This window comes from the organism of the source record quoted next, unplaced genomic scaffold (assembly GCF_019419815.1).
Source record: "Pyrus x bretschneideri cultivar Hongxiangsu unplaced genomic scaffold, Pyrus_bretschneideri_v1 Contig28, whole genome shotgun sequence".
Taxonomy (NCBI): Eukaryota; Viridiplantae; Streptophyta; class Magnoliopsida; order Rosales; family Rosaceae; genus Pyrus; species Pyrus x bretschneideri.
Genome location: NW_025999590.1, coordinates 2858112 through 2870309, shown reverse-complemented (window position 1 = coordinate 2870309; position 12198 = coordinate 2858112). Strand labels below are relative to the sequence as shown.

The window sequence follows — 12198 nt, the reverse complement described above, 5'->3', positions numbered from 1 at the left end:
CCGTCTGACCATTAGTGTTAAAAATCGAACTCAAGATGTTACGGACTAAAGTTCAAATATTCATCCCTACTCAATGAAAAATGAAACTAATTATAGCAACCAAATGAAAAAAAATTTAAAACAAGATAAGTGGCAGCTAAAAAAAATTAACGGTCTCATGAGTAAGGTTATCCTATCATCATTGGAACCCAAAACTCAAACACGGCGGTGAGAGAGTGGGACGCGATCCCTTCCGCTTATGTCTGTCGTTGACGAATCAAAACATACACAAAAAACGATGAGGACCGGCGGCGCCACCGTGTCCCTTCTCCTCTTCCTCTACCTCCAGTTCCCGCTTCAATTAATTCTCGCTTTCAATTCTTCATCTCTAAACGACGACACTCGAATCCTGCAGGTACTCTCTCTTCTCGATCTCATCTCTCTCTCTCTCTCTCTCTCTCTCTCTACAGCTCTGTGATTTTTAATTTCTACTTTTCTTTCCATTTTGGTGAATTTTGAAGGAAGTTCTGAAGCAAATCTCGGCCAAGAACAAGTGGGATTTGCGGGACGTGAGGGTCTCCAGGCTGGATGTGGGCAGGGTCCGATTTGGGAGCGCCCAGCGGTACGAGTTCCGGGTCGGATTCGGGAAGATCCACGTCGGCGTCTTGTTCTCTGACGACGTCGCTTCCTGGAAGAAGTTCAGGAAACCCAGGACCCATTTGGGCTCTCTCGTTCAGGAGCTCAGCTCCATGGCCGTTGTCGACACTTTCGAAGTGGAGGGTCCGTTTGAGTTGCGCGTCGGCGGCTCTCACGAGCTCTCGCTTTCATTGCCGGTAAGCTCATTGCTCAATTTAACGCTTAATCGAACTTGAATTTCAGAATTATGTTAGTTATCTTGATTGGTTCTCATCAGATTACAAATGATTCGATTAAAAAACAGAACTTTTTCACTAAATTGTCACCAAACCGGCACTAAACGAACACGAAAAACTTGTTTTACTGTGCTGTTTATTGCCCCATGTATTGAGAATTTGTAGAATTCTATTTGTGCATACTTTGCAAGTGTTTTCAAAGTGGTTTTGATTGACACTATAGCTCACTTGTTGCTCTTTTCGAGTTTTCGGACAATTTCATATACGAATAGCTTGAGAAATTTCTTTTGTATATTGTAGATGAACACTACATATAATGGGTTGAAAAGGATTCTTGTTGGTGATGGCATAACTGTGGAGGTAAGCAGAGCGATTGAAGTCTCTGTGTTCCATGCGTCTGATCTTGGTTTATCATCAAATAGCAGTGGTGCTACTAAGAAGGAGAGAAGTGAGTTTTGGCCCATTGGGCATTCATACTGTGCACCATTAGTTCCGATTCGTGTTTTAGGGCCGGCAACATCGGTTGCATACAAGACTCGAAATCATGGTGCCCACATTGAAACTAATTTTATATCCAAGGAGATAGTTGAATTGTTGCCAGAGAAGTGCTATAGAAGTCATGCATACAAGAAGCGGCCTTGTCCCATTGATTCTTTAAGTTTGAGGATATCTATGCTGGAAAGAATTTGGAAAGGCTTTCTTGGTGATAGAATTCGCCAGAACAAATTGTCGGGATTTGTTGAAGGAAAAATCAAAGCTTCAACTATTGTCCGCTTCAAGGTTGAGCTCGAATTGGATTTTCGGAGGGTTGGTGCACTCCATGACAAAGAAGGGTGGAGAACTTTGCCAGCTGTTCAACGGGTTTGGTTTGAAGTTTTGGCGAGAGTTGAATTAAAGAGGGTTAAGCCTCTCATTGTTAGAAAGATTAGGCCCTTCATTGTAGCTGATTCAGTTGCATGGAGTAGTTTGACGTCAAATATTTCCTTTACGAAGTCCGGATCTGTCCTTGGCCCTCCGGAGGCGTTAACACTGGATGTGAAGTGGTAGAGTAAACTTGTAAAGTATTCTTTTTTGAGAATGTTTTGCAGATTAAGGCGACAAGGCGTTGTTTGTGCCCATGCCCTTTTTCTATATGATAGATGAAACAGTACATGCCAGTAGCACTCTCGATTGCTCCTGTAAGTAAATTGTTAATTAAGAAAACAAACGTTATACAGATTGATGACTTGATATTAGTTTGATCTTATTTTGATTTCGACTTTATAATCTGATATAGTCAGGATCGTTTTTGTTGGATCGTTGCCTCTGTGATCGCTTGAGTCTCATTTTCATTGAATAAGCTTTTTCCTTCATGAGTTTTTGGTTTTGGTGGATACTCACTGTATATATGTTGGATGAAAATGGTTAGTCTAGAATAATATGTAATCATCATAGGGAAACGATTCCCGCACTCTGAATTTCTCCGGAGTGCGGAAATCATTTCCCCTTATCATGTTGCCCTTCATTTTGAAGTTTAATATCATGTGTTATAAAATGCATTTCATAATATGGGTTCTCTTAATAATGTTGATAATCATTACAATATATACTAATCATTCATGTACCAACAAGTGCCGTCCACACACTCATTTTTGCCTCTGACACATCTCTTGTTAATTTATATCCTTTGATTTTCAATTTATCCGATCCGATGACCGAAAATTGAGAGAGGTCTGTGAGAGGTAAAAATGAGTGTGTAGACAGCACCACCCTAAAACAAACCCTAACTAGGTTTTAACCATTTCAACCTTCCCACTGTAATCACCTTCCTTAATCACTTCCACCTTTTTGTACTTATACCAAGATGCACAAAGCACATAACCTCCAAAATTAAGCACACTGAGCCCTGCCAACAACCAATAGAAATAGTTCAGCTTATCTCTGTTCAAATTATTGCTAGCCAGCCACCCGCCGCTGACTTTATTCACCACCTCCACCACCACCGTGCTCAAGAAATACCCAAACGCAATCGAACACCACGATATGGCGGTGCTGAGGGACTTCATTCCGACCGCACTCTCAGCATAGAAGAACTCCAGAAGCCCTACCAATGTAAACATATCCGCAGCTCCGAAAATTGCATACTGCAGCCCCAGCCAAAGCACACTCATCGGCAGTGGCTCTGCGCTGTCGACCATGTTGTGTTGAAACGCTACGTGTTTGCGGCGAGTTTCTATGAATCCGGCCACCACCATGGAGATAGCAGAGAGCACTAGCCCAACTGCGATGCGCTGGAGGTGGCGTATCCCGGTTGGGATCCCGGTGATTTTTCGAGCGATTGGCACGAAAATTCTTTCGTAAATTGGGATAAGAAAGAACATGAACGTTAAAGGGATTGCTGGGATTGAAGGGCCGGGAACTTTGAATCCGAGCAGATTACGGTTCATAGTTGTGCTCTGTTGGATTGAGAAGGTCTGGAGTTGCGCCATGCATGTGTTCATGAAGACAGTGCTTAATATGATTGGGAGCATGCGGATTAGGAGCTTTGTTTCTTCAACTTGTGTGACAGTGCATAGGCTCCATGATCCATGTACTGTAGGTGTTGCACCGTCAGCCGTAGTGCCACTGGAGATTGCTGCGCGGTCCAACCATCTGATATGTAATTCATAAGCACTTTTAACTTTTTCTATCAAACATTATAAGAAGCACTTTTAGTTATATACAAGTGTTTCTATTCTAAAAACACCGTCAAAACATGACTTTTAGTAGTTTTGTCTTACAGTTTGGATAGAGGAAATTTGTAAGTGTAGGCAATCTCGATTTACCTGAATTGATCTGTTCTCTGAAGAATTTCATGTTGTTCACCTGCTTCTTTGTCATGGATCTCATGCAACTCGTCTGTATTCTCAGGAATTTGAAGTTTTCGGTTTTTGATGGCAACCACACAAACCTAAACAATCAAGAACAAACTTAATCAACCTCTAATTACGTATTTACAAATGAAAGTAATTGGCTCCTAACTCAAACGGTGTCATTTTCTTAAATATTATAATTTGACACGTCTGCATAAATTTGTGATTCATTACCTGTAGGATACTTAGGAGGGGGCTTCCCTTGGGAACATTGTTTCTGTAGAGTGACTTTCCCATGCACACAAAAAGAAGAGCAAAGAGAACTGCAATGGTGCACACAACAAAGGACAAGTCCCAGCCATGGTTGGTGCTGATCCAAACCACAAAAGTGACACCAAAAATAGCTCCAATGGTGAGGCTGAACAAGAACCAGTTGAAGAAGCTGGACAACTGTGCTGCTCCCTTAGGGTCCTTCTCGTCGTATTGGTCGGCTCCCAGGGCCGGCAAAGCCGCCTTGACGCCGCTGGTGCCTAAAGCCATTAGGTAGAGTCCGGTGTAGAGCATTACAAGTTGGCTTGTGTTTGGAGCCTCACACTTGTACATTTGGCTTGGTGCAACACCTTTGCAAGGGAACGGCCTTAGTTGAGGGAAGTGTGCTTGTATTGTTAACAAACCAAGTCCCTGCGGATTTGTAAATTAATAAATGTTTAGTTTTAGTGTTTCTTTTCAGAGAATTCTAGCATCAGTCGTGCATATACAAATAAACTTATTATAATCGTTTTTTTTTTCTTCCCAAAAACAAGAATGATCAGGATTAGCTCATGAAGAAGTAGAACTCCTTTTTAACTAATATTTGTTAGTTTACTGGTTTTTAAGAGGGATAGGACTGCTAAGATCCACATATATGTACTGTTTAATTAAGCGACATGATGTCATCATGATTGTCTGCATGCTCGATCATCAACCAACAGTAGCCAAGCTATTATGGGGTTTATCAATGATCTTCTGGCTCTCCATTAAGTCTAAAATTAGATTATGCCTTTTGCATTAATCAAATATTTGCAGGCCATGGCTTTGGCTTCTTTTCTGAAGTTTCACTAAATTGATTATTTTTGGTCTTTGCTAGATGCAATATGCAATTCGAAGAAGATTCTTTTTATTAGGTGAGCCTGACTGCACACCAATGTTCAGCCTATGGCTGTCAAAACAACCTATACTTCATCCCGCTTTAAGCAACTGAGAACTGTTTATAACACACATAACGTGCCGAAAGATAATGCTAGGGTGACTAAATTTTTAGACAAAATTTTGTAAACTAAATAACATGGAAGTTGATTGCATGCTAATTAATTCTTATTGATGACACATAATTTAGTTTATAAATTTTGTATAAGAATTTAGTCTCTCGAGCATTATATACACTCAAATATACCATGTGATAAGTGTTGTATATACAAACAAATAGACCACCATTAAATAACAATATATAGTAAAAATGTCTTATTTTCTTTTAGAAGAGACTTACCACCAATTCAATGCAGATGAAGACGACGCAAGTTTTGAATCTCGACCAATAAGTATCAGAGATGAAGCCACCAACTAGGGTTAGTATAAATGCAGTCCCCATGAAGTTGGTAAGAGTGGTGGCAGACTTTGTCAAGCTCAAGTTCATATATCCATAGAAATAAGTCACAAGGCTCATAGCATTTGCAATAAACGCCATGTTCTCGAGTCCCTCCGTCGCTGCACGCATGCACGTAAATTCAGCATGAATAGTAATTACGTACTTAAAGAGAAACTAAAATCTAAAAAAGGAGTAAACATGATAATTTCAGTCGTAAAAGTTACCGAATACGAAAAGTGCAGCTCGATTTCCTCCTAGCCTTGCTGCTGCTGCCTGCTTAGGCTTGCCTTCAAACCTTTGGCAGATGTCGGCCTGTTCATATATAATCTCATATTAGGGTTTTACAAATAAATATGGGATCATACAAATGATCTTAATAATTTTCTTTCTGTTGAGCTTGAATGGTGCCCCTAGAAAGGTGAATTACCATTGTGCCTTGAAGTGTAGGAGTGGGAGCCTGGTCTTCCGACTCCTCTGATGTTTGTGGAGGTTGGCTGATGGTTTGATACTGATACCCAAAAAGGAATATATATATATATATATAGATATGTACGGATGCTTTTCCGGACAAATGATAACAAAAAGGAATCAATTGGTATCTTTGGATTTTGGAAGACTTGCTTGGCCATATTTTGTTTCTTATAGGACCTGTATGTCTCTATCTGATCTCTGCATAATTTGTATTTAATTATGTAATAAGGGTATTGCCACGCTCATGTGTGAGAAATGATATATGTTTCTTAACATCATTTAAATTAAAATGTTGAATTTTTCTTGAGTAGTTCTTTTTTTTATTTTTTTATTTTTTTTTACTACCCCATCCCTTACCCACCCCAAGCCTTGAACCCAAGACCTCCTAGACTGCCCCACCCCTTACCCACACCCTCACCACTAGGCTAGCCCTAGTGGTTTGAATTTTTCTTGAGTAGCTACGTGCACTCAGTGTCGATACATATTTGACCATTAAATTTGATACGATTCTTTCTCCATCTTCCCAATTCTACCAGCACACAGACCAGAAACACTCTCTCTTCCAAACAAAAAAATTGAGCAAATTTCCAATTTAATAGATAGTTTGAGTCGAAATCTCAAACTCTTTTGGTTGGTCTGTTTGTTGCTGTTGTTGTCCTGCTCTCTCTCTCTCCTCCGACACCGCGACTTAAGGATTAACAGGAAAAATTTCTAATGTGTTCCCCCTAAATCATCATTTCCGATGAAACAGTTCTCAATTTCTTATTTCTCTCACCGGTTTTGATTCTGGTTCCTCTCTTTTTATGAGATTGAGGTCAACGGTTGTTTGCTTTTCATAATTGCAGTTGTTTTGTGGCCGTTCGATTGATGGGGAATCATCCTAGCCATCTATTGGTCGTAGTACCAGATACTACGTAGTATTAAAGATTATTCATACAAACTTAAAAAGTACTATATATTTGACAATTTACAATGGTATCACGGGTACAGGTATCCACAGCATAGAGTACTCTATAAAATAAACAGGAATTAATCAATTGGTAAATTAGGGTTTTCAAGCTGCAGGGTTCGCATTTCAAGCATCAGAGCCATCGTAATTATTCAAGGTAATTACTAATTAAGATTCTTAATTAAATTAAATTTAAGGGGTTATATAGTAGTATTATTTGGTCAGAGGCAAGAGATTAGAATTACACATGAAGCAGACAAAGGTTGAATTATATATAGGGTTTGTTAAGAGGGGCACATCAAAGCTGAGGTATATTTGTCTCTTCCACTTGTATTTAAAAAATGGAATTTACTTTGTTTTCTTCTTTTCAGTTTGTTCATTTTTTGAACCGTTGCAATGTTTGCAACTACTTATTAATCCTTGAAACTATAAGAGCTGTCTTATTATCCTTTTTATATGTTACTTCCCTCCATCGTCATTTCTCACCTTGCATCCTATGACTAACTAGCTAGCCAAAATATAAATGCCAAAAGATTCATGGAGTCAAATAATAAAGTTCATCTCTAATTGAATTACATAGTTATAATTGATTTGAATTTGGGTTAGAGTTTTAATTAGTTAGCTATTCCTTGTGCCAAAAAGAAAAGTGAAATCCGTATTCCTTCCTGTTAGTTAGCTATTCTTAGAGCAATTCCACCCCTAAAGACTTTGCGCCAGCACCCAGCCGATTTATTCACTCAGTGAACAGTGATAGACCCCAATAAACAGTAATAGACTAAATGCATTCCCCAATGAACAGTAATAGACCAAATGTATCTCCACCCCTAAAACAAAATAGCCTAGTCAATTTTATTAAACCCTATTTAATCCACCGCTCCCACTCCCCCTCAATCTCACCATGTCGCGCCGCTCACCAATCAATACTCAATCTCCGACCAAGACCTCAACACCCAGGGCTTCAACCTCCACCGCACAATTGCAGAGCTCAACCTGGACCACCTCAACAAGGCGTTCATGGCCATTGGGTTTCCAAAGCGGGACCTGGACAAGATCTGGACGACACTGGAGCACACGGACTTGCTGCTGTGGATGGAGTATAGGAAGACGAAGCGGCCAATGGTGTTTGCGAGGTCAACGAGAGACGACCTCTAGTTCAAACTTCCTTCTGATGCCATGCTGGCGTCAGATGAGCCGGTCCCAAGGTTTGTCACTTTTGTGCTGGCCTAGAGACCAGCTTGGGCTGGGTGCCAGGCAATCCCGTGGGCTGGAGAGACTTTCCTAGGTGCCGGGCCATTTTTTTGGCTGTGTGCTGGCCTATCCCACCCCCTGTGGACCTGCTCCAAGGGGTTCTTATGTGGAATACATTTTCATGGGCTTTATCAGTACGGTTTCTAGCATCCGTGAGTGAGTATAATTCTAGGAACTTGAAACTTGTATAAAATTGAGGCCCCTATGCACACTGCAAACACCACAATACTAATAACTCCCCATTAGTTTATTGTATAAGGAGCAACAGTGCATAGAAGTGCTTCAATCTATTCCGTCTTGAAGTTTGATCCAGAAATTCATCATGTCGTCTTCTCTAGGTACGCAAGGTTTATGTGTTTTGATTTGATGAACTGATAAAGTTTACAAAGATTTGGAGTTAAGTTGGTTATTAAGAGTGTTTGACAAATAAATTACACGTGAGTCTATTGCGTAGTCAGGGAACTTATATGAACATGAATTTGAAAATTGTGAGTGTGCCACTACTTGTTCCCGTTAATAGACTATATGATGCAGAATTGTGCTATTTAACTTCTAACTAAAATTAAGAGGCTCAACTTAAATTCTTTCTTTGTCTTAGTTATTTAAGAACTCCTCTTACATAGATATATAACAAAGTGAAAATTATTGGAATATGAATTGACATGAATTTGGTTATATTCAATAATATTCAATTCCGATAGAAAAGAGCTGCAATTAAATTGATTAAATAAGGGATTTGACATAATGCGGCCACCGCCTAAAACATCTTCTCCCCATCGACCAACGCCCAAACAAAAGGAAGACTATTCCTTTATTGCCAAAGCTAGTCTATTTGGTGGCAACCATAATATACCAAGCCATTTTTGTCTTTGGACTCAAATAAGTGAATCAAATTTAGAGCACATATTTTGTACTTGAAGTTTCAAGTTTGAATTTCTCTCTTTTAATTATCTGTTGTATCAAACGAAATAGTTTATCATCCAAATCATGCTTTACAAATCAAACCTCCCATTAAGTACAAACTCTCCAAGCATACAATTCAAAAACAAAAAAATTTAGAAAAAAAATGTTTGATCTTAAGAATGATGGCAAACAAGTGAGCCAAGAACAGACAGGCTTTGGTCTTTTTATTTTTTATTAGTTCAACGTATGACAAAAAAGATACCATGGAGCTGCTTTATCAGTATATATTTGAAAACAAAGGGAAAGGGACACAGATATAGTTGGTTAAGATGCTTCTCGATTAGCTATGAAATCTTTACATGTGCATGGGGTGTTGGCTGGTCAATTTCTCACCTGCCCAAGCATGCATAAGCTCAGGTTCTAAAGTATAATTTATACCCTGGAGCTAGCAAATTAAACTGTTTTTTATGTTTTGACTATAGACGATAGTCTGTTTTTCCGTCCTAAATCAATAGTTTTGTTATAAATATGATATTTCTTTTTCTCAAAACTGTTCCGTATGTGATCAATTCAAAATTAAAGCACTACAATTTAGCTTGTCAAATGAAAAGTTCGATGTGGTAGGTTTTAAGTTCGAGTTATATAAATGATGAGTTTGATATCTAATTATTATAGCTATTTATTGTGTGACTTAACCGAATCCGTTAACCATTAAGCTTTATTGTTTATAAAGAAAAAAAAAAGTTTGTTGTTAGGCTACTTAATCAACTTGCTATATCATCATGTTAATGTGTGCCATATTTTGTTATTGCCTAATCATTTGTTCTTATAACAGTCGTCTTGTTTATCCAGAGACGGACCCTGAATTTCCAAGTTGTCTGAGCTAAATTTACCTTACGTACAATACAAGAGATAAAGGAGAGGAAATTATTTTGTCACGGCTACACAAAACTAATGTAGTTGGGATAGGATCTTCACCCATTGATGCTATGAATGTTTTTCTTGTCGATTGTATTTGGAACAATTGAACTGGAGGTTACTCTATTTAGTTAGGTTACTTTCCAACCATTTGCGTTTCAAATCCTCTTCCTCCTCTTAGTCTAGTTTAAAGCAATGTCACTTTGTAATAAAGAACAATATAAAACCCAATTAGTCAATATTTATGACATGTTTACTTCAAGTAAAGATACATAAACCGTTGGAGCAAGGGAATAAGCAAAATAAATATGTTCAACAAGCCACCTAGTTTATATAATTCTTAATTTTTAGATATTAACTTATAAGTTGGCAGGATTTGTCCACAACTAGATGGATTTCATTTGTACTAAAACAAAAAATTAAAAAAAATCAGAATGATTTGAATTCTCATATACATGTCATTAACTTTAAAATTTGAAACATAAACCCAATATGTCGCCTTTTATGGTCTAATTATAATAAGCTCACGATGTAGTTCATCACTTGATGTTCATAATCAAAATAAGGCCCAATGTTAGCGTATTTCTTACTTGCGCAAGCCCAAAACTAGAGGTGGGTTCAGTTTAAATCTACCGAAACTAAACCAAAATTTCGGTTCGGTTTAATATTTTTAGGTTTTTTTTCGATTCAGTTTAATTGTGGTTTGGTTCGGTCTTTTCTTTGCTTTGATTCGGTATTCAACTTGATGTTTTTTTCGGTTCTTTAAGGTACCATTTGGTATGTGGGATGGGACGGAACGCCCTCGTCCCACGTTTGGCGTGTCAACGAATTTTGGTTAAATTTTCATTCCATCTCCCCCCTAGAACGACTCGTTCCACCCTCGTGGAACAAAAAATTATAAAGACAAAAATGCCCCTTATCTTTTTCAATATTTACACCATCCAAATCATAAAACAAACCCAAAATCATCTTCTTTCCATAGAGTTGTGTGAATTCTGACAGCAAAACAAGATCTTGAAGGAAATAACCAGGTATGTCGATGTCGATGTCGATCGCAGGATTTTCATAGAAGCAGTTTTTTGTTGTAGATCTGTTAAATAAATAGCACCTTCTGCATTTCGTTCCAAAAAATATCCAATTTTCCCTTTACTGGTTCTCTCTGATCTAATTCGTGCACTTTTCATTTGTGAATTAAAGGTAACTTTTCTCACTTAGTTTTACGTTATACCTCATATCCTTTGTTTGGTTGCTGAGAAAAGTCTGAAAAGTGAAAACCGTTTTAGTTTTGATTTCATTTTCTCATTTTACAGCTTAATTGAAGGTAATTTCTCACTTGTGGGAAATCTGGGAAATTAAAATGAAAACTGGGAAATAAAAAGAATTTTAGTTGAATGATGTGTTGCATGTGGTTTCTGGGTTCGGATGAACAAAAATCCTTGTGTCAAAATTAGCTTAAACTGAAAGCGAGTTATTATTTCGATTTACTATATTTTCCACCAACAAAATGGTGTAGTAGTTGGATTTACTTCTTTCTTTTTACCCTATGAAAATATATTAATTTTGGGTGAACTTAGTTTTTATCGTCTCTCTAATTTATTTAAAACTTTGCATGTTACTGGAGATTAGTCAACTTTGTATTTTCAAGAACTCTGCAAAGATCACTGCTTATTTTGCAATGTATTCTGGTTGAAATGGTTGCAATTTGATTATGTGACAAGGCAATGTTGTGGCTGCTTTGGTAGTGGAGGCAGTCTTTCTTACCAGATTTGTCGTAGCTGAAAACCGTGCTTCTTGCCTGAAACGATTTAATGGAACAAAGTTTAGGTCAAGAGTCTGTTCCTGGTTTTGGGTTACTTGACAAGTCTAGGGTTTTAAATGTAAGGCCTTTGAGGCGTCTTGTTCCGTTGTTCCCGTCAGCTTCTAATACTACTTCATTTTCAACTCCACAAGGTGCTGCTCCTCTCGTTTGTGTTTCTCCTGCTGGCCCTTTCCCAAGCTATAGTTACAATATGAATTCATACATCTCTGTCAAAATACGAATTTTAACCAAGGATGCAAGGTAGCAAGTCTAGGACAACAAAACTCTTCACATCATTGATCCGTGAAGCTTCAACCATGTTGAAGCTAATCATGGTATTGTTATAAAAGATGACGGAACGGTTGGACTGAATGAAGCCCATTCCATCCATATCAGCTGCAAGGTTGAACACATGGTCAACATTCTTAATAAATTATCCATGACCTTGAGGTTAGCAAAATGGACTTCATGGCATAACATATCTTCAATCATGTGCTAGTGTAAAAAATATATCATAGATAAGCATATATATGTTCAAATACGAACGAGTTAAAAAAAGAAAAAGAAAAAGGAATTCTGTCCCGTCCCATGCATATACATTGTAC

At 38.1% G+C, this 12198-nt stretch overlaps 2 protein-coding genes across 2 annotated transcripts; one reads left to right on the top strand and one right to left on the bottom strand.

The window, feature by feature from the left end:
* Positions 1 to 135: 135 nt before the first annotated feature.
* Positions 136 to 2097, top strand: LOC125479146. The gene is made up of 3 exons (XM_048588185.1): positions 136 to 394; positions 501 to 812; positions 1152 to 2097. Exons 1-3 carry the CDS (start codon positions 239 to 241, stop codon positions 1896 to 1898), a joined length of 1215 nt encoding a protein of 404 aa, XP_048444142.1. The 5' UTR covers positions 136 to 238; the 3' UTR covers positions 1899 to 2097.
* Positions 2098 to 2240: 143 nt separating this feature from the next.
* Positions 2241 to 5405, bottom strand: LOC103955501 (protein NRT1/ PTR FAMILY 4.5-like). The gene is made up of 4 exons (XM_048588149.1): positions 5208 to 5405; positions 3917 to 4363; positions 3656 to 3780; positions 2241 to 3482 (listed from the first exon to the last, which is right to left on the bottom strand). Exons 1-4 carry the CDS (start codon positions 5403 to 5405, stop codon positions 2618 to 2620), a joined length of 1635 nt encoding a protein of 544 aa, XP_048444106.1. The 3' UTR covers positions 2241 to 2617.
* Positions 5406 to 12198: the final 6793 nt, after the last annotated feature.

Bases quoted from the DNA above. Each gene is read 5' to 3' on its own strand.
- LOC125479146 (XM_048588185.1), top strand. From the start codon at position 239: ATGTCTGTCGTTGACGAATCAAAACATACACAAAAAACGATGAGGACC. The intron at 395-500 runs GTACTCTCTCTT...TGAATTTTGAAG, and splicing joins ACGACACTCGAATCCTGCAG to GAAGTTCTGAAGCAAATCTC. The intron at 813-1,151 runs GTAAGCTCATTG...TGTATATTGTAG, and splicing joins AGCTCTCGCTTTCATTGCCG to ATGAACACTACATATAATGG.
- LOC103955501 (XM_048588149.1), bottom strand. From the start codon at position 5,405: ATGGCGTTTATTGCAAATGCTATGAGCCTTGTGACTTATTTCTATGGA. The intron at 4,364-5,207 runs GTAAGTCTCTTC...ACAAATCCGCAG, and splicing joins TCATCTGCATTGAATTGGTG to GGACTTGGTTTGTTAACAAT. The intron at 3,781-3,916 runs GTAATGAATCAC...TTGATTGTTTAG, and splicing joins CCCTCCTAAGTATCCTACAG to GTTTGTGTGGTTGCCATCAA.